The following is a 21437-nucleotide window of genomic DNA, read 5'->3' on the forward strand; positions in this document are numbered from 1 at the left end:
AGAAATAATGTTCCAGGTGCTTCAAAAAAAAATTACTGAAACCTCAATTTATTTTAGTAGATGAGTAGCTTCTGTATTTAGGCTTGGATCCCAAAGTGTGTCATGCACAACTGGAAACCCCAGGGGAACGTTAACCCATTCTCTACCCACCTTCGGCTGCAGCCCTGCACACACCGTTCTGAACACTATTCAGAAGTGACTTTTCACAGGGTATAGGGAGCTGTGGTGGGAAACCCAGAGTGCACACACATTAACACCATAGACAGGTACTGAATCCAAGCCTCTGTGTTTAATTTATAGTGGAAGAAAATGAAGTGCTTCATACTAAATAGCTGAGCAAAATTATTACTGATCTAGAAAAATATTCTGGAAAAATTATGTACTTTCTACATTTCTTTGAAAAATGAATATAGTATAGAGACCACAAGATAGTGGATTTAGAATCTCAAGTTCATTTCATTACTTCCTTGTCTACAAGTAGGTTTGGGGCTTGCTATGTTTGATTTACTTACAGCTGAAAAGCAAGCCTTGTATTTTTAAACTCATTATTTGGTGTAGAAGTGAAATAGATCTATTTCCCTGGACTCCAACATCTCTTTCCACTGTAAGGAGCCACTACCAATTATTTGAAAGGCAATTAAGGTCAGAAGTGCACTGGATGTGCAACAATACTGTAACTATTAGCTACAGATCGATCTTCTTAGACCTCAGACTTCATTCTATTTAGATTACCAATGTGTACAGGTATTAAGAATTGTTGCAATCTTTCCTACAAGCAAGAAAAACCAAACTTTCTCCCTTCCTCACTAGAGATGTTACAATATTTTACAAAAGAATTGTACCTAAAAAAAAGACAATGCATTAATTTATTTGGTACCTTGTTTTTTATTTTTCTTAAATACAACCCATTTGTAAAATGTCACATGACTTGAAGCAGATAGAGACTAAAGGTGTAAGACAATCAGCACTGTTCAAAACAACTGATTTTCTTCAAGTTCAGTCCATGAATGGAATAAGTATGTGGGTAGATGATGTTGTGAATGTGCCCTAGAGAGCAGGAACCTGTTTTTATGTATAAGCACCTGATATGAGTAGTCTGAACCTTCTAAATATATGCGTGTCGTTTTGCAGCTGTTCCGAGTGGTGCTGTTTTTAAAACTTTAACTGATGTTAGCCAGTTTCCTTCAGAAAGTATGTTTCCGGTAATCAATACTGGGCACTAATGACAATTTTAAATAAATCTGAATGTACTGTACATGGTATAAAAAGTATCAAATTGTCATCAAATTTAGAATGCATTAACTTGTCAAGGCTGCATTGGGAAACAGCTGCTTGGCAAGTGACCCCTGATACTTTATGATCTTATGTGCAGTTGACCATACAAAATTTCCATAGGATCTTCAACTCTTCCTCAGGCTCAAGTCGCTGTTCGTTACTAATGCTGACAGAGATGTACTTTCTGATGCATCATCTTTGAGATTCAGGAATGATTCTCTAGTTATTTGCAGGATCTCTCTCAGTCCTTTGTTTTCCTGCTGTAACCAAGGAAACAATGCTTTTAAATGTAGCATAGCAAAGCATGAAATAATATTTGCACAGAGAAGACATTAACGATGGAACAGATTATTTCAAGCACTTAAAAGGGAAAAAAAGGAAAACACAGGTAAAGTCCCAGCCCTATGTTGTCTCAAGCTCTACTCCAGAATATGCTTTAAGGAACTACAGATGAAACTCGAAAAATTAGAATATCATGGAAAATTCCATTTATGTAAGCAATTGTTTTCATTAGCTACTGGAGTTTAATATATGAGATAGACTCATGATATGCAAAGCAAGATATGTCAAGCCTTTGTTTGTTATAATTGTGATGATTATGGCATACAGCTGATGGAAACCCCAAAGTTGAAATTGTTAATTTGGGGTTCCCATCAGCTGTATGCCACAATCATCACAATTATAACAAATAAAGGCTTGACATATCTCGCTTTGCATGTCATGAGTCTATCTCATATATTAGTTTCACCTTTTAAGTTGAATTACTGAAAGAAATGAACATTTCCACGATATTCTGAGTTTTCGAGTTTCACCTGTAGGTTTCCCATGAGGCTACACAATAAATTCTTTCCCAGAATATGCTACTGGAAACAATCATAAGACTAAAAATAAGTTTACAGCAGCACAAGGCATTACTTGGGCCACCGCAATGAAAGCCAGCCCCTAGGATCAAGATGCCATATGGGTTTTTTTAGACAATAAAGTAAGTCTGTTTACTACATAAGGTATGACTACCAAATGTAATTAAAAATGCATTTTAAGGTAAATTGTGTAAAATATTTGCCTTGTGCTAAGTGACCAATTTCATTCAAAACAGAAAATGAATCTGAAAATGAATTCTTCTGTCATTTACTAATTATCTGAATTCATCAGTTTAGAAGTATCACTCATTTTTTGAATTTCCATGGAATTTAATATTTACCTCAAGCTGAAAAATGCGTTCCTGTTCTTTGCAACCCTGCTGTTCATCAATTTCAATGGCCTTTCGCATGACTGCTGCCATTTCTGTGATTTGGTCCATGTGTTCTTGTAGCTCCTAAACAAAAAGAATAAAAGTAAAAACCACTAGTAACATTTCAAATTTAAAATGCCAACTGAGTTGTAAATAAGAAAAGTTTATGAAAAGCGTAATATTTTTTATTTCAATATTTTATTATAAGTCCAACATAACAAACCACTGGTAGTCTTTGGTAATATTACTGTTCCAATAGTATTTCTTCCCATTGTGTTTTGCTTATTTCAAAACATGTTATAATGCAGATCTCTGCTTCCTATCCAGCAGGGTCTTTTTAGAGCAGTGGTTCAAAACCCTTTTTTGGCCATGCCCCACCTAAGCATCTCTAAAATCCTGATGCCCCCCCCCCCCCATGACATATAATTCTTATTATTCAAAAAGTGAACTATTCACATGGAGGAAGCCTAAAAGGCCATTAACTTGGTCTAACTGATTCTCAAAATACCCCCCTTAAAATCAACTCCCCCCCCCCCGAGGGGCATGTGCCCCATGTTGGGAACCATGGTTTTAGAGCCACCTTCAGGAGAACACACATTATGAACAACTGCCTTCTCCATGATGGTACACTATACTTCTATGTGCAAGGGTCTTAGGGGCATCAATGACATTATAGTGTTCAAACAGGCTGTTGCATTCCTTTTTTTTTTAGTAATTAAAGCACGTTCACAATAAACATGTAGTGCATCAATTCAGGAGGAATATTAAATAAGTCATTCAAAAGGTGATTGGAAACTGGGGGGAAATCTGTTAAATTAGCTTCAGTAAGTAAGTGTGTAGGCCAGGTATCCCCAAACTCAGCCCTCCAGCTGTTTTGGGACTAGAACTTCCATCATCCCTGGCTAACAGGACCAGTGGTCAGGGATGATGGAAATTGTAGTCCCAAAACAGCTGGAGGGCAGCTTGGGGATGCCTGGTGTAGGCTAACAACACTCTATTGGGATATCAGCCCTGAGGAGAACAAACCCAGTTATTTGAGCACAGAGGAAGTTATATATTTAGAACACAAAAACTTAATACATATTTGCTGTTTATGTTTTGTTTTACAGGCTGAAATGTACTAATTTTAAAAAAGGATTTTGAATTAGGTTTTACTATTATATTAACAAAGACTACTGTATTTGTTTGCCAACTGTTTTCAGAAGCATTTTTCTATGTAATACATTGGCCTTTAGACAAACTGAAAAGTTTCCATTTAGCTCTTTGGAGAGTTAGCATTCTATTGACTACTTCAGGTAATTCTGTAGTCTTCAATATGTCTTCAGTATGCCACCAAACCTATTCATGGTATGCAGTTAAACTTGTTTAGATGTGTACAAACACAGATGGGTCTGGAATCCTGGCTAGGTGAAATCAGGAGTTACAAGCAAATGTAGTTGATGGGAAAAGAATTAAGTACTCTTCCTGGCGTGCCTGGCGTGCTCTGGTCCATGGGGTCACGAAGAGTCGGACACGACTGAATGACTGAACAACAACACTCTTCCTGCTACCAACTACTACTTTGCAAATCTTTCCCCCCAGTGCCAATGTGCAGCAGAAGAGGGTGAAGATCTGCAAATGAGACTTGGCCATGCAGCTCTAGTCTTAAGAGTAAAAAAGTAAAATCTGAAGTTAAAACTACTGAAGGTGCATAAATCAGAAGGTAAAACATTATACTGCAAAAAGGCTTAGAGAATTTTAAAAGGCATACTACCTTAGAGTGCTGCTCCTTTAACTTCATTATTATACCTGGATCATCCTTTTTACTGGCCATGAGCAGCCTAAACATCTGCTCTCTGTATTTGCTCATTATTAGCTCCAAGGCAGATTGGTGTTCTTCAAGAGAAGTACGCAATTCTGTTGAAATAAGTTCAACACATTTAACTTGTGCACAGGAAACCCTATCTAAATATAGCAAGTGCTTCTGCGTGTGTTGTATGCAACTGAATTATACTCAGAGTAGCCCCATTGAAATGAATTGCCCAACGTTAGTAATGTCCATTCATTTCAGTGGGTTTGCTCTGAGCAGGCTAATGTTGGATACAAACAATCCACCATATTGCTCATACTGGTTACACTATTAGAGAACTACCCATTTCATTATAGTTGCCATAGTATTAATTAATTGTGGGGTGGATGTGTGAAACTAACCCAAATTTCTGATACTATGAATTGATTGTGTCTAGCACCACAACAAACAGATAAGCAAACATGTGCTGGTACACTATTAATATAAGTGGCAACATGTTTAATCAAACCAAACAACTACCTACAGGCAACTCTTACATAGGGGTTATGTTCCAGGGCTAGAGTGTAAAGCCAAAATTGCATATAGAGAAAGCACATTGGGTTCAATGGTGGGTGGGATTGCCAGTTATTTTCCCTGACGTCAGCTCCCTGTCCCTTTCTCCATCCCCCAAGCACGTAAAGCTAAATGTGCACAGGTTAAATGCACACAAGTTGCAAGTTACCTGTAGAAGATTTGCTAATTACCCCGCTTTTAAATTTTCTGTATTCAGATAATTTCTTTAGCAACAGTTCAATCATTCCATCACAATCTGTCACCCCTAGTTCCTAAAACCCACATGTGGAAGCAGCTTCTATTCAATCTGATAAGAGTTACACCAATATTGTCACACAGAAGAAAATAAAGTATTCTACTAGTAGGTTTTCAGAGTGTTAATTACTTTTTTAATCCAAATTTAATTTGTTTAATTTGTACAGTACATACAAAAAGGTCACCAGGTCAAAAAACTACACCCTGAAAAAAATACACAAAAACACAATACACAAAATCATCAAGAAACAAAACTACTCTAAGGGGACCAACAACTGATACCAGTGGGACAAAAAAAAGAGACTCAAAGATAAGGACAATAATGATTTTAAGAAAGATTGGGAACCTTTCATGATGTAAATACAGAAACAATGCACTGAAATGGACTCACTTGCAGGATTTGATTAAGACACTTACAATTAACAAACATTAAATACAAGGATAAAACATTAAGAATTTGTTAATTGTTAATTAAGGTATAATTGTAATTTCAAAATATAAGGCATATAAAATTATAGGCAGAAGAAACGAATATGTGATAAACCAGAAAGGGAAGTTGGGGGAAGTCGTGTGAGGGGGACGGGGATGGACACAATAGAAAATGTATTTTTTGTTTATTTTATTTAGAATTGATTATGTTAAAATTTTGTTGGAAAATTATAATAAAAATAATTTTTAAAATATAAATAAATAAAAAAGAAAGATTTTTTTTTAAAATGCACGAGGGAGGTGACTATCAATGTTTTAAATTACCTTGTATTTAACCATTTAAATGTTCAATTGAATGTATTTTTCTTCACCACTTGCATAAATAACCCAAATATCTAGTTGTTAGCATTAATGCATTATAAGCACATGCCCATGAATTTTTTTACCCATCCAATAGTGTCTCATATGAAGTTACCTGCTTCTTACTCTACATCTCCCGAGTGGCTGATTTACAAATAAATCATCATTGTCATCATCATCTGCTTTTATCTTGGGTAGTGAGCATCTTTAACACAAGTCTCTGGCTCTCCAAGCACCTGCAGAATCTCGACACATTTCCTTACAGCTTTCAGTCCCATCAGGCTCCAATCCCATCTACCTTCAAAGCAGCATCCACCTATTGCTTCAGACCCTTTAATGGCTTAACAGTGTATATGCACCTCAGATATGTAGTAATAATTGTAGTAGTAGTAGTAATAATAATAATAGTGGTAGTAAACAAATGATTAGTATGAATGAAATGTTTTAAAGTTAACGAACAATCCTTGGGATTCAGTTTCTGGAACTTACATTATTATAAACTACAGTATGTAAATGGTGCAGAATCTCCTTCTAGAGTGAATGCTTACTCACCTTTATTTTCTTGCTGTAGTTCCCTGATCTGCCTGTTTTCCTGCTGGATTCCCAGTACCAGTGAAGAGCGGGGTCTATGTCTTGCTACTTCATTAAGTTCTTGAATTTCTTCTTGGTACTGAAAGTAGGCAAATTTGTCATAATTGGCATGCTGTACTGCACAGTATTGTGGTATTTCCAGAATTGTACTCAGGGTATTCCTCTGAAGTATCCTTTCACCAATCCCTCCCCCTTTATCTTACGGGGGAAAGGGTTGTTAAATCAGTGTCTGCAGCTGTATGCCTGCCTACACTCTGTTCGGTCAGCTTCACAGTGAAACTTGCGCTTTGTCCAGCCTGCTTTATAGTCTGGAGCCTCTCAAGAGTATCACGGAGCTGCTTGAGCTCCCAAACACTGGAGAGGACACCCAGGAATGATTGTGTCAACCACCCATTCTTCTTGCCATTCTGTAGCACAGTGTTTCTCAAACTTGGGTCATCCCTGACCACTGGTCCCGCTAGCTAGGGATGATGGAATTTGTAGTAAAATAACAGCTGGAGAATCAAGTTTGAGAAACCCTGCCATAGCAAGACCAGCTTCAACAACTTTCTCCACTAGAAAAATCCCCCAGAACATTCAGAAATGCATCAGGTTCCATCAGTCTCTGAGGGCTGGCCATCAGAATGGGCCCACCACATACAGTACATGTATGAACTGTACATGTATGAACTGTTATTCTCAGCTGGCTAGTATACTTACCTATGGGTGTGGCAGGGGTGATGGATGGAAATGAAACACACACAAAAATGCCTGTGACTGGACAAACTAGAAGACACCCAAATGTCCTGGTTAGCACAACACCAATTACATGCCCTCTTAAACAATCCAGCAGTAAAATCAGCAGCAACTAGACCCCTGACAAAAACCTCATCCTAATGACAAAGGGACATGGCAAAGAGATGGTATCCACAATATACAAAACACAGTACTACTAAAAATCCCACAAACTCCCTAGACGCAATCAAAAAACAATGGGAGGATGACATAGGATATTAAATCAACCCCACCCAATGGACCAGAATGTGGTCTAAACCCCCCTTTAAATCCATATCAACGAAAAGAAAAGAACTCACCCTAAAACTAATGTACAGGTGGTACCTAATGCCAAGAAAATTAGCACTAATACGCCCAGGAACCTCACCAAAATGCTGGAGAGGGTGCACTTCCACAGGCACAAACCTCCACATGTGGTGGGAGTGCCCCAAAATCCAACGATTCTGGACAACAACCATACAAGAAATATGTAAGATAACTAAGCAAGTGCTAGAAATCCCCCCAGAATTGGTCTTACTAAACATCTTCCAAGACAACAATGTCCACTTACACCACAAAGAACTCATAACCCACCTACTCTCAGCACCCAGAAACATCATAACCAGACACTGGAGAGACCTGTCAGGAGTAAGCATGGACCAATGGTACCAAGTAGTATGGGAAACAGCCCTACTAGAAAAACTAACGAGTAAGCTGAAACTGACATGGGGACAAAAAGAAGACGCCTTCACCCCGGTATGGCTCCCCTTCATCACACACACAGCCCAACATGACAATGACAAAAATCTACCAACAGCATACAAATCAATATGGCTAACCTGACCAAAAACACTCACCCACCCCACTCACACAGGAAACCAAAGACCACCACAGCCAGCCACAAATGAACAATCGCACCCTACGCAAACCCCGACCTCTCTCACCACCAAAGAAGCACAAGTGAACAGAGAACCTGCACAAACCATGCTGACACCAAACCCTACATATATTAAGTAAAATAGAAACATTGTCACCCCACCCATCCCGCCCACCTCTTTCCCCCTTTTCTTCCTAATGTCTCAACAAACGAAATTGACTTGTAAAAATGTTACATGGAAAAAATACGAGAGACATTGCACTACCTTTGTAAATCAAGAAAACCTTTAATAAAAAATACTTTAAAAATGCCTATGACTATTAGATTATAACTTAAACATATGCAAAATAAGCACAGTATATATGTTTCTCTCAGCAAAAATACCTTCCAAAGAGCTCACTTGGTTCTTTCATGAATGTGGTTTAGGTAGCAGGCTGCAATGCTACTGTTAGAAAGGTCTTTGCAGATAACAGCTTATTGATTGTTTCTATGCCCATGTTGTGCTGTAGATTGTTATTCTCTTTTTTATACTGCTGTTTTAATTCTAGGTTTCATACTATTAAGCCATTTATGAGCCTTCATGGATGGAAAAGCAAGGCATAAATATAGTTTAATTAAAAAAAATTAAATAAAGGACAAGAATACTGATGGAAAACAATAGTACTGTGGAGTGTTCTGATGCAAGTCTCAGCAGGTAAAAAAAGTCTATTGAAGCTTTAAAAAAGAGTGGCTAGGGAAACCCAGCCAGATGGGTGGGGTATAAATAAATTATTATTGTTGTTGTTGTTGTTATTATTATTATTAATATGTGTTAGAGTTTTTTGGCAGAAAAATGAGTTTAAAAGTCCTAGTGCCTGCCAAAAATTTAATATATTTACATATGATTGATACAAGGAAAATCTGATCAAAGTTGAACAACATAATGCAAAAGAATCTCTAGGCTTCAAGTGTGGATGCATAAGTTTTTGCAAGCTTATACAACACTACATTACTTAAACTGGTCTCAAATTTATATGCAACCCCCCCCCTCTCTCACACAATATACATTGCATTAACTAATTCAAACACCTTATTAAACATTTAACTGGCTGTGTAATTCATTTTACTCCCTAGGCCACTGCAAATAATCTTAAATGGTCACATTTAAACAGTCTATTTCCAAATAGGAATAATTAACAAGAGACCACACACCTGCTTCATTGCTTCCACTCGTTTGTTGAGTGCCGTAGTTTGTTCAATCAGAGCTTCTGCTGCATTATCATGTTCTCTCAGTCGCTCCACTAGTGCTTTTGCATCAGCTAGGGCCTTCTCAATTGTGCAACTCATTTCTAAAATAAATAATTGGACAAATAGTTTGTTGGGTAATAAAAACACAATTTCATTACTTGTAAGATGTGTGGCATGTGTGTTCCCATATTCTGAAACATTAAAATATAATTATCATCTTACTTCCCAGCCAGAGGAAGCATTTTAATATGGACTCTCGTGTTAGCAACTGAGATAGAAAAGCTATTCGTCACCTTTTTTCCAATGCAACAGCACTTTCTATTTATTTATTTTTATAATTTATTTGGTTCTTTTTGCAGTTTGTGGTATTTTGGAAGGTTGTAACCAGCCATAGCAAAACAGGTTGTAGACAGCACAGTGGGCCTTAGATTTAGGCATGCATAGGACAGACAAATTTAGGCATGTATAGGACAGCTCAACATCAAAAAAACTAAGATCATGGCCACTAGTCCCATCACCTCCTGGCAAATAGAAGGCGAAGAAATGGAGGTAGTGAGAGATTTCACTTTCTTGGGTTCCATGATCACTGCAGATGGTGACAGCAGTCACGAAATTAGAAGACGCCTGCTTCTTGGGAGAAAAGCAATGACAAACCTAGACAGCATCTTAAAAAGCAAAGACATCACCTTGCCGACAAAGGTCCGTATAGTTAAAGCTATGGTTTTCCCAGTAGTAATGTACAGAAGTGAGAGCTGGACCATAAAGAAGGCTGATCGCCGAAGAATTGATGCTTTTGAATTATGGTGCTGGAGGAGACTCTTGAGAGTCCCATGGACTGCAAGAAGATCAAACCTATCCATTCTCAAGGAAATCGGCCCTGAGTGCTCACTAGAAGGACAGATCCTGAAGTTGAGGCTCCAGTACTTTGGCCTCCTCATGAGAAGAGAAGACTCCCTGGAAAAGACCCTGATGTTGGGAAAGATGGAGGGCACAAGGAGAAGGGGCGACAGAGGATGAGATGGTTGGACAGTGTTCTCAAAGCTACTAACATGAGTTTGGCCAAACTGCAGGAGGCAGTGAAGGATAGGCGTGCCTGGCGTGCTCTGGTCCATGGGGTCACGAAGAGTCGGACACGACTGAACGACTGAACAACAACAACAATAGGACAGAGTGGCTGAGGAAACCCAGCCAGATGGGCGGGGTATAAATAATAAAATTATTATTAGTATTATTATAGTAACCCCCAGTGAACTTCTTGGCTGAGTGGGGATTTGAATCTGGGTCTCCCAGGTCCTAGACCTACAGATACTCTAACCACTACACCACACTGACTCCCACAGGGGTAAACCTTTTTTCTTTCAGTTTGCAAAGTCACAGCTTCTGTGATAGGTGGAGCTGCCAGTGAGGCACATTGTCTCACTTTGTCCATTCATGCCCACATAACATGATTATTTTCAAAGTTATAATGTTTTTATTTGTATAAAGGAAAGCACTTCCCTGTAAATGGTACAGGAGCACTCATGCAATTCTTTAAAAAAGTAGGGGGGTAGGTTACTGGTTTCTTTGAAGGTTTGCCCCCACCCCAAATTACCATTGTAGCTATAGTGTATTAACCACATGAATGTGCAGTGGCGGACTGGCCAGGGTGTCAGCTTGCCCAATGGCAAGTGCCCCCCCCTTAAGCATTAGATAATCTGTCAAAAATGTTAATGATGATGAAGGAAATTACTCAGATTCTCTAGCTGGTTTTCAAGCAAACGTGTTTAACCTAATAATGGACATTTTTCAGTCACTAGATTCATGCTTTGTACAACACAAATAGTTGTATAAAGAAAATAAAAAATAAAAAATTCCTTCCAGTAGCACCTTAGAGACCAACTAAGTTTGTTCTTGGTATGAGCTTTTGTGTGCATGCACAAAATTTTATTATTTTTTATTTTGATTTGACTATGGCAGACCAACACGGCTACCTACCTGTAACTAGTTGTATAAAGATTATCCTGCTTCAGTCCAGCAAAGTTTAAAACTATTGCAGAGAAGGGCCCTGAATATGAAGCATTGGAATGTATTATTAAACTGTCTCCACAAATCAGAAAATATCAAGTAATATTGGAATTGTTTTCCTTTGCTTTGAACTTTGCTGTATTAAAGCTATTGCTTAATGATGGTGAGAATATGGATTCCAGTTGCAACACATGTAAAATTTGTAGCACTTGCCCATCGTGTGTACTAAAAATTATGGCATCCGACAGATTTCATGACAAGGCATATGATCACCTTTATGAACTTTATAAAGTCATCTGCACACTATCAGCTACTCAAGTCCAATGTGAGAGGACATTTTCAAAACTAAAGATCACAAAGACAAGGCTAAGAAATTCACTGTCTGAGGAGAGCTTGGAATCATACATGTTGCTATCCATTGAAAAGGAATTGTTAGATAATTGGATGAAGACGCAATTATTAACAGATTCACACAATCATGTAGTGAATTCAAATGATTGCTCTTAATATAGCAGACTGCATGAAATATGCTTTTGAACTACTTTAATCTGTAAAACGTTCAGTACAAGCTAACTATTTAAAAACATCCATTTATTTAATTTTTTAAAAATTAAAAATTAAATTTTAACTATCTGTATTTACATTTAGTATCTACTATATACTGCCAGTAATATGTACAATATATGTACACTGTAATTTCTTTAAAATATTTTATTTTGCAAAAAAATTGTACCTTTTTATTATGTAGTTTTTTTGAAATTTTTATTTATTTATTCGAACAATTAAATGATAGTTGCGGGTGGGTCACCTTTGTCTCCTGACAACCAGTATTTTTAAACCCCAGTATGCCACACTGTGAGTGTGGATGAGAGGGAGTCTGTGGGAAATGTTTGCTACCCTTTATATTGATAACAAGGATTTAGCATGAAAATCCTCATAGATGGTTTATACAAACCCTAACATAAGATTTTTCCCCTGACATAAAAATGGAGTTTCCTTACGAGAAGGCACTTCATTTTGTTTTTCACTTCCAGTAAAGAAAATTAAGAGCAAGGTTACTTTGGGCAGCACCAACCCAGGTCAGAGGGGTGTGGATATATGTTGTAGTTTTCTCCACTGCCAGTAATACACAAACATACATGCTAGGTTTATCCTGCCAACAATACACAAATTTCCAGGACAAACAGGGCAACTCTATCTCCTTACTGCTCCACGATATAAATCCTGATATAACACATTCAGTTGCCAGATATTGTGCTGCTATGACTGACATACGTCAGAGGATGATATGTGCCACACAGCAGGTCTAAAACTGAAGGTTTGATTTACATGTTTTATGTGTTTTTATTTAATGCTGGTCTACTGTAACTGAGAGTATGAGTATGTGTATCCTCTACTTCTGCAGTTGCCCGACTGCCTTTCTAGCATGTTTCATTTTATGTATGGAGGTGCTTTTATCTTGTGCTGGTTTATGACCATAATAAAGATTTGGATTGGGTTGGAAATATATTCTAGTCATTCCACCTAGGAACCAAATGCAAGGGGGCAGTACCTGGTGTTGGGTCAGAGAACAGAGATGTTGTTTGTACCACCCTACTGTCCAATAACATACTCCTCTGAGCTGGTGAAGGTGGTCTCCACTGTGATTTTGGAGAACTGCAATACATTAGTCATGGGGGACTTTGTTCAGGGATGGACGGACAAAATTTGGTGCCTCCCCCCCCCACTGTAGCAACTGCAACGCAGAGAAGTTCAGCAGTGACCCAGAGTGAGTGGGAGGTGGAGGAGGAGGAAGCAGCGACTGGAGCTGCACCAGTTCCAACCACAAGAATGCCTTGTCCATATGTAGGTCTCAGGGTGCCCCTTCAGCTTGGCGCCTTGTGCTGGGAAACCGCCTACATCACCCTAAATCTGGTGCTGTTTCACACATTTCTCAAAATTTATATGCTGCTCGTCTACTAACAGTACCCATGATGACACACAATATAATCATAAAATGATGCTGTATAATGAATAAAATACACAGATACAGATACCAACCAATTTCTAAAAGCGTTTGTGGCGTTTGCCCTTCCTAGGGAATACATATGTGAGCAGGAGTGAGTAAGGGGTTAAGTGGCTGACCCTAGGCAGACCAATAAACAGAGGGGGGAGGAGCTAGGGGCAGCTGAAGGAGAGTTAGAGTTAAAGAGTGTGGGTTAAGGGCAGTTGATGAAGAGGGGTTGATTGAAGGAGTTGGTTGGTGGGTGGTTGTTGATTGTGAGGGTTGGTGGTGAGGTAGAGTGGTGAGCGTAGGATTAGGACAGGGTTGTAACCAATATCTTAAGTTGTTGAAGTTTTTAAATAAACACTTATTATTTTGTTTAAAATCGCACCCTGACTGTGACAGTTATTACCAGGGAGGGGATCCTGGTTGGTGGCAGCGAAGCGCCGTGGTGGCACAGGGATCAATAGTCCGTTAAACGACTGGGGACCCTGTGTGATCGCCACAGCGTTAATATAAATGCTTAAAAACAAAAACTGTACAGCAATGAGAGTAAAAGAATTTGCCATTAGAATGGGCAGGATTAAAACTAGGTGTTACATTTTGTTTTTAAGAACTTTGCCAGTGTAAAGTGTCCTGTTATGTAAATCACATTACCAAAAGATGTGTCAGAGGAAGTGTGCAATCAAAGACAGGATAATCATGTTGACTTCTCATTTGTATGGTGGCTTGAAATACTACCTAGGCAGGAATGGACTGTGACTGTCAGTGAATTTCTAATGTGTTTTTCCAGTGTTGGCATTTATGACATGGAGGTGGGGGTGGTTTACAATGTTAGTAAAACTAGCATGGGTTGTAGTGGTTACAATGTTGGACTAGAACTGGAGAGACAAGGGTTAAAAAAAAACCTCAGTCATGGGGGCTAACTAAGTGGGTGTCCTTCAGCAAGTCACCTCACTGTGTTTTTCGGAGGTGGAAAGAGAACTGCATGTGCCATCTTCAGCTTATTGGAGGTAGGGCTGGATAAAAATGTAATAATAACACAGCAATACATGCAAAACATTATTTGAAGTCAGCAACAAATATGTCTCTTTTCAAATATTGTGTTAAGTAGATTAGCCTTTTGTGGTGACTCCTCAGTTTTACTACTATTTAGATACCAGGCAAAAGCATTTCTTTTCACCCAGGTTTTTGAGAACAGCTAATGCAACCATTCTTTAACCTTAGAGCAGAGATGGTGAAAGCAATTTAAATTGGCCATTAAATGTTTTGTTTTGTTTTTTTATTTGCTGTTAGTTTATACTTTTTGATATTATAATAGTATTTATTTTAAATTGTACTATGTGTTTCTTTCTACTTTATTAGCTGCCCTGGAAACCTTAATCTGTGTCAAAGATGTGGGATATAAATCATGTGAAGTAAGTACCGGTAAGTATATTACACTCAGCCCTGCTGCTATCAGTGCAGGGACTGTGATGGGTACAAAACCGAAGTTCCTTATCTTTTAATGCATGTTTTGTTGTGGGTTTTTTGACATTTAAGCTCACACTTAACAACAAAAAAGTTGTGGAGGAGCACATATGGACATACACACATGCCAGTAATTTACATCCTCCAACAGTTCTCTAGCAGGAGCAGATGCAAGCAGGCACCTGCCCCACCAGGACCTGAACCAATGGCTTCAAGTTGCTGTCACAAAGTCCATCTCCTTTCTTGTAAGAGCTGTTTGACAGTAGAAAGGACTCTCCTTCCTTGGAAATTTTTAAGCAGAGGTCAGATGTCCATCTGTCATGGATGCTTTAGCTGAGTTTCCTGCATTGCTGGGGGTTGGACTACTAGATGACCCCCGGGGGTCCCTTCCAACTCTATACTGCGGAAACAGCCTCGTCGGGCCCACACAGGAGGAGCTCCAGCATCGTTCCTCCTCCTGCCATATTTCTCATGGTTCTGTGGCGCCGGCTTCTCCACCTCAGAGACTTCTGCCCCTCGCGTCGTCCACCACCCACAACCACGCTCAGCGCCCGCGCCTGTCCCAAAAGAGCCGTTTAATTTCGAAGGCTCCACCGTGACGTTCTCAAAGAGCGCGCGGCGGGGGCGAGAGAAGCGAGGGACCTGCGCGCTCTCGCGCCTCCCCACGAGCCAATCACAGCGCGGCAGGGTCGCCTCCCCGCGCGCGCTCCCTCCCTCGTACAAAACCCCACTCACCGATGGTTCCAAGTCATTCCTCGCCGGCCAGCGCCCGGAGCTGGGGGCGGGGCGGGTATGTGGCGAGACCCCCGGGGCAATCCGGCTTCGCCTCTCGTCCGCCGCGTCGCTTCCTTAAATGGCGACGGCTCGAGGGAGAGGAGGACGCGGAGGCGGCGCAGATCCGCCGACAGGCCCCATGAGGGGGCTGTGAGGTAGGTAAGGAAGAGAGAGGCCGCCGGCGCCGGCGCACCAAGAAGCACCGCCAACCGGCTGGAAGGATGGACCCAAGTGTCACACAAAAGCGGCTATCGCGAGATTTCGCGGCTCCCGTCGCCCGTATGCCGCTCGCTCTTTGAGCATAGCGAGAAGAGCTGCGAGCTCACCCAGCATCGCCTCAGCTTTCCCGGGGGCGGGGCCGAAGTGTAGCGTCTAATGTGCAGTATCGCGGGACTTCCCTGAAGGGGAGAGGAGGAAATGCCTCTCGATTTCTCGGGCTAATAGAAGTCTGCGCCGAGATATCGCGAGAATCTCCCTCAAGGGAGAAGGAGAGAGTATAGATGTGCGCAAAAGGAGAGAGTATAGATGTACCGAGGAGTTTGCTTCTGGGTTGACTTCGAACAACTTTTTGTAAGCCTCCTGTCCTGTGGCAGAAGTGACTGACAGGGGCGCCAACTTGAAAGAAATATTGTGGGAGCCCAGGTAAGCCCCGCCCCACATAATTGATCACGTGACGTAATGCTTGCTCACTATTTGAATGGGAATGCCCAAAGCCCCTATGGCTCCTAGGAGTTGGCTCCTATGGTCACAGGTGTCCGTTAGCATTTGAGAGTCCCAAAGTCGCCCGGAAATTCATGCTATTTCGAATCCGGGCCTCACTGAACTCGACATTGAGCCGCTATGAATGCAGTTTAAAACGCAATACGCACCGCATTTCCGAGCGCTTTTATACTGGCTGGGAGGAAGCGGCGAGCGTGATCTGCAGCGCTCACCTTCCTTGCGTTTCGAAAGGAACCAGGGAATTCGCGTTTCCCCAGCAGCAGCTGGAGTTCTGCTCTCACCTTTCTTGCCTCTATGGGCCGCTATAGAAAAACCGGAGGCTCTCGCGATGTTTTAAGGGAGCCGTCGCGGAAAAGGCGAGGGCGGCTGGGCCGGCTTCGAGTAGGTTGAAGGTACCGGTTGGCCCATTTCCCGTGAGGCGAGTCCGAGGGCTGCCGAAGCCTCTTCCGCTTTCGTTACCGGTGCGCAGTAACCTACTTCAGCCTCGGTGCAGCTAGACTGCGAGGACGGCGGATGTCAGGAACCACAGTAAGAAACACCCTCTGAGGCCCGGAACTGCAGCCCTCCTCAGCTGCATGCAAACCCCGAGGCAGTTCCCAGTGCGACACGTGTACGACCCTCTAAATACGGCTCTTCGATAAAACCCGCGCTCATTAAACACCTTTTATTTTTATTTATTACGTTTGTATATCGCCCTTTAGTAGGTCTCAGGGCGGTTCACGGCATAGAAATACAATATATGAACACGATAGATAATAAAAGCAAGAACCAAAACAAAACAAAACTCTTCCCCCCCCCCCCAACACATTTAAAAAGGTTATGGGATATTCGTCCGCCAAAAGGCCTGACTGAAAAGGAATGCTCTTGCCTGGTACCTAAAGGTAAAGGCGTATAATGAAGGACTCAGGTGAGCCTCATTGCTAAGAGCATTCCACAAATGGGGAGCCACTGCAGAAAAGGCTGGTTTTCGTGTTGCTGCCCTCTGGACCTCTCGTGGAGGAGGTGTTTGGATAGGTTGGAGGGTCTGGATAGGTTTTACTCGGTTGCCTGGAACCCAGGGTCAGCTCAGGGCAAAACCCCAACTTGTGCTCTCCTCGTCCCCACCAGGGCGGAAGGGGTCAGGGAAGATGTGCATAAGCAACAAGGGAGGGATCTACTGCCCCAGTGGACCCTGCCGCCTGAGGCACTCTCCTTGCCTCACCTCAGGGGTGGGAAGGCCCTGATTGAGCCAAAGATTAAACACACATGTAATGGTGATTCCTTTCCCCCTGGTTCAATGGAGCAGCATTTTGGAATTCTGCAGGCTGGAGAATTCTGCCAGCCCAAGAGACAACTGCTTGCAAGATCCACAAAAGGACGCATTCATGCATTTCCTACCTACATTTAAAACAGCAACAACAACTTGTCAACTAACACAATACTGTAAAGTGTTCCTACTGAAAGGAGAGCGGCTTCTGTCTTAGAAATCCTCATGCAGACATAAATTGTCTGGAAGTTTAAGATTTAAAAAAATACCAATTCTTAACTCTTTTGGGACTCCCCCTCCCCTTCAGCTGTTTTAGGTGAATGGGCATGTGACCTGTAAACAGAAGCATATATCTACAAACAGTTTTTTATTGTCTTTTTTGGTTGGGGGTTGAGAGAAAATGACAATTAGAATCATAGAATTGTAGAGTTGGAAGGGATCCTGAGGGTCATCTAGTGCAATCCCTTGCAATGCAGGAATCTCAACCAAATCACTACCAACATGGCTTGGGTTTTTACATCTTCAGAATCAGTTGAAAGGGGATTGTGGTTCTTGGTTTCACACAGATTGTTTTCATAAGTTTGAAATCTATGGATCAGTTCTTAAGAAGAAGAATTATGTATTATTAGTTGAGCACTGCTTACCCCTCATAAATTGATGAAATATTTAGGACGAGATGGAAAACAAATTGTTTGTCTTTAGCACTGAGTAAAAGTGTCACATTCTACATTTGACATCATCCTGTGAGAGATGTGACACATGGAAAAGCAATATTATGCAGTGTTAATTGAGACAAGAATAAACGTGCAACAGTTCTGAACAAAGTTTCTTAATTTAAATATGAGCTAAGTATTTGAGAAGCCATTTTTGCACCTGCCAACTAATACACTAAAATGATAAATCTAAAACATCTGAAGATTCATAGTAAGATGGAAACTTTCATAAATATCTTTTACTCCTAATAAATGTGGATAGTGTTATTTGTGTCTTTAAAAGCATTACTGACTTGGAAACCTTAATTGTATCCCATTTGAAGGAAATGCCCTTTATTCTGGTAGTTGTTCTTTACATACTGATCATGATTTGTTGGAATGAAGAAACTACAATGTAAAACATGCAGTGGTTTGTTTCTCCCCAGCACAAGCAGGAAGGAGGAAATCAGCCCATTCCAGCAAATCATTACTGTTTACTGTATTGTGCAAACTGGGCCACTGTATTTGCTTTTTAAAAAAGTAATTACTGAACCACACATCAAAGGAAGCAGGAAAGGATTGCCAATTGGTACAACTCAAAAGTGCATCAAAAGAAGTGTTTTCACATCTACACTTTTTAATATATAAAAAATTTATTTGCATTTTTACATACGATTCAGAAAAGACATAAAAAGAAAGAAAAAGTGAAAAAACCCCACAAAAAATAAGAACAAAACTCATAAGGACTCCCCTTCTTCTCCTTCGCTGGTTTCATTTGTCTTCCACCCCTTCTGCATATTCTAAATTACTCCTACTTTTATCTCCTACTTTCTCTTACACTGCCGAATTTATTCAAGTCCTGCTTATCTGTTTATACTGATTTTTAAAATACCTTACAAACATTTCCCAATCCTTTTTGTACTTTTTATTCAAATCATGTTTTTTCCAATACCCCTCTGGATCTTCGACTCTGCCCATGCAACAATGGAAAGATAGAGGACTTTATTCACTTCTTCCTCTACTGCCCACTATATGCCTCAATAAGATGGCCACTCCACTATATGCCTTCTCCCTCTAATCCCGCCAACTATCGCCAGGGACGATGACGTGGAGTGGCCATCTACATATTACAGGCCCTGAAACTCAGGACCACCTTTTTGGCCAACTTCCCTTAGTCTTAGTCTTATGTATATTCCCAACATGGACACTGTCGTCACGCCCGCTAGTGCTTTTTATTTTATTTGTTTTATCCAGTACGATTTTACTTCCAGTTGTTTTAACTGTATCTGTTGTATTCTTTGCATAATTGTGTCAGGCTACTGCCTGGTCTTTTACTATGTGGTATGGCCATAGGGCTAATGCAATAAATAAATTGATTGATTGATTATTCAAATCTTCACTTTTAGGCTTGCTTATGAGGCTGCAATCCTATAGTCACTTGCTGGAAGTAAGCTCCATTGAATTCTAGGAATTATGTCTGAGTAGATATGTATGATTGTGCTGAAATTTGCATAGTGTTTTACTAATTCTGTTATTCATTTCTTGTAGGAAGAAAATGAAACTTTTTTCAGAATCACACAAAACAGTTTTTGTGGTGGATCACTGCCCTTATATGGCAGAATCTTGCAGACAACATGTTGACTTTGATATGTTAATGAAGAATCGAACCCAAGGGATCATACCTCTTGCACCTATATCACGATCGCTATGGACCTGTTCAGTGGAATCATCCATGGAATATTGTAGAATAATGTTTGATATATTCCCCTTTAAAAAACTAGTAAGTGACAGGTAAAATTATATTTTGTATTTAGGGGAGTCTAACCTAGCAGTTCAAAAGCACGTCAAAGTGCAAGCAGATAAATAGGTACCGCTGCAGCGGGAAGGTAAACGGCGCTTCTGTGTGCTGCTCTGGTTCGCCAGAAGTGGCTTAGTCATGCTGGCCACATGACCCGGAAGCTGTACGCCGGCTCCCTCGGCCAGTAAAGCGAGATGAGTGCCGCAACCCCAGAGTTGTTCGCGACTGGACCTAATGGTCAGGGGTCCTGTTACCTTTACCTTTAATAGTGCATCATAACTATGTTTACTCTTGAGTTCTGTAGGATTTGCACTTCAGTGGTTATGATTGCAGTTTAGTGCTGCTTGAAATTTTCAATCTTGATCTTTGGCCCCCTTATGCAGTTGCACAATTTGTTGTTGGTCTTTTGATTTTAGTATTGTGTAAAGTATAATTGTGCCTGCATTTACATTGGTGCCTAAGACAAAATTGCTGAAACTGAAGATAGTGAGAGCTACAGAAGAGATGATGAATAAGTTTGCAGAGGTATGGAAGTAACCATATTTTGTAAAGAATTGGTAGCCATGGTAAGCTCAGCCCATTCCATAGCCATGGGAACATTGTGTTAGTAGAAACTGGCAATGCTTTCACTTCATTTTCTAAAAATCACTGAATAGAAATCTGTTTTTTTGAATTTGGTACTTGCTACCACATTTTTCTTCACACTTAAGAAATACAGTTAGTTACAACTTTCAGTAATGATTGACATGCAATTCACTGCACATCCTGTGCATACCTTGGAGATATTACAGGTTTGGTTCCAGACCACTGCGATTTTTTTGTCTGTTTCCCAGTGCAATTAAAGTTATGTTTACACTATACTGTAGTCTAAGCCCAGCCACCCTGGCTGCAGGGGTGGGAGGGGAAAAACCAGCCACTTTCACTCCCATGGCCAGAAGTGAGGTGGATTCCCTCCCCTGGAAGCAGCCAGGGTGCCTGCAGCTGCACCCACGTCCCTGTGAGGAGCAATATCGGTGAAGCACAATAAAGCAATGCATGATAAAAGTGAGGTATGCCTGTACTCAGAATTGTTCCACTATGTTCAATGAGGCATCCTCCCCTGTTAGTCCCTTTCAGTTTTTTTAAAATGTATTGTGCTTGGATTTATATTGTGCTTGGATTTTAATAAAATGATACGGTAAGGTGATTTACCAAAGTTATATAAAATATAATAAAAGCAGATGAAATTACTAAAATTAATTTCATACACTAACATAAATAAAAATGAAATGAAATAAGAATAAGAGTAAAAGAATTCAGAATAAAAGCATTAGCAATGCTGTACTAAAGTTCCAGCCTCCCCCTCCTTTCACTGTAATTGTTTGGCGTATTAAAAGTGGCAATACCTTTCTCATTTTAGAGCCTCTGCAG

At 40.4% G+C, this 21437-nt stretch overlaps 2 protein-coding genes across 5 annotated transcripts in view; one reads left to right on the top strand and one right to left on the bottom strand.

Annotated features, from left to right (window-relative positions):
- Positions 1-1100: 1100 nt before the first annotated feature.
- FGFR1OP2 (FGFR1 oncogene partner 2) lies at positions 1101-15636 on the bottom strand. 2 transcript variants are annotated; one of them, XM_033163220.1, is made up of 6 exons: positions 15533-15636; positions 9304-9440; positions 6444-6561; positions 4260-4402; positions 2477-2590; positions 1101-1535 (listed from the first exon to the last, which is right to left on the bottom strand). In XM_033163220.1, the coding sequence occupies exons 2-6, from the start codon at positions 9436-9438 to the stop codon at positions 1401-1403; spliced, it is 645 nt and encodes a 214-aa protein (XP_033019111.1). In that variant the 5' UTR covers positions 9439-9440; positions 15533-15636; the 3' UTR covers positions 1101-1400. The 2 variants fall into 2 exon arrangements, with proteins under 2 accessions (XP_033019111.1, XP_033019113.1); XM_033163222.1 differs by having other exon boundaries at positions 1101-1532; positions 15533-15613.
- Positions 15560-21437, top strand: part of INTS13 (integrator complex subunit 13) — a 31989-nt gene continuing 26111 nt past the window's right edge. Inside the window, exons 1-2 of one of the 3 annotated variants that reach the window (XM_033163217.1) lie at positions 15560-15726; positions 19778-20009. In XM_033163217.1, the coding sequence (XP_033019108.1) occupies positions 15590-15726; positions 19778-20009 (369 nt within the window). In that variant the 5' untranslated portion in view covers positions 15560-15589. Of the gene's footprint in view, positions 15727-16661; positions 16820-19777; positions 20010-21437 lie in introns of those variants that run through there. The other 2 variants (XM_033163218.1, XM_033163219.1) reach the window with 2 other exon arrangements.

The sequence above is a fragment of the Lacerta agilis genome, chromosome 10, assembly GCF_009819535.1.
Source record: "Lacerta agilis isolate rLacAgi1 chromosome 10, rLacAgi1.pri, whole genome shotgun sequence".
Classification (NCBI taxonomy): Eukaryota; Metazoa; Chordata; class Lepidosauria; order Squamata; family Lacertidae; genus Lacerta; species Lacerta agilis.

Coding starts and splice junctions, on each gene's coding strand:
- FGFR1OP2 (XM_033163220.1), bottom strand. CDS start 9,438: ATGAGTTGCACAATTGAGAAGGCCCTAGCTGATGCAAAAGCACTAGTG. Junction 6,562..9,303: donor GAGTGGAAGCAATGAAGCAG/GTGTGTGGTCTC, acceptor GCCTACTTTCAG/TACCAAGAAGAAATTCAAGA. Junction 2,591..4,259: donor TAAAGGAGCAGCACTCTAAG/GTAGTATGCCTT, acceptor CTTTTTGTTTAG/GAGCTACAAGAACACATGGA.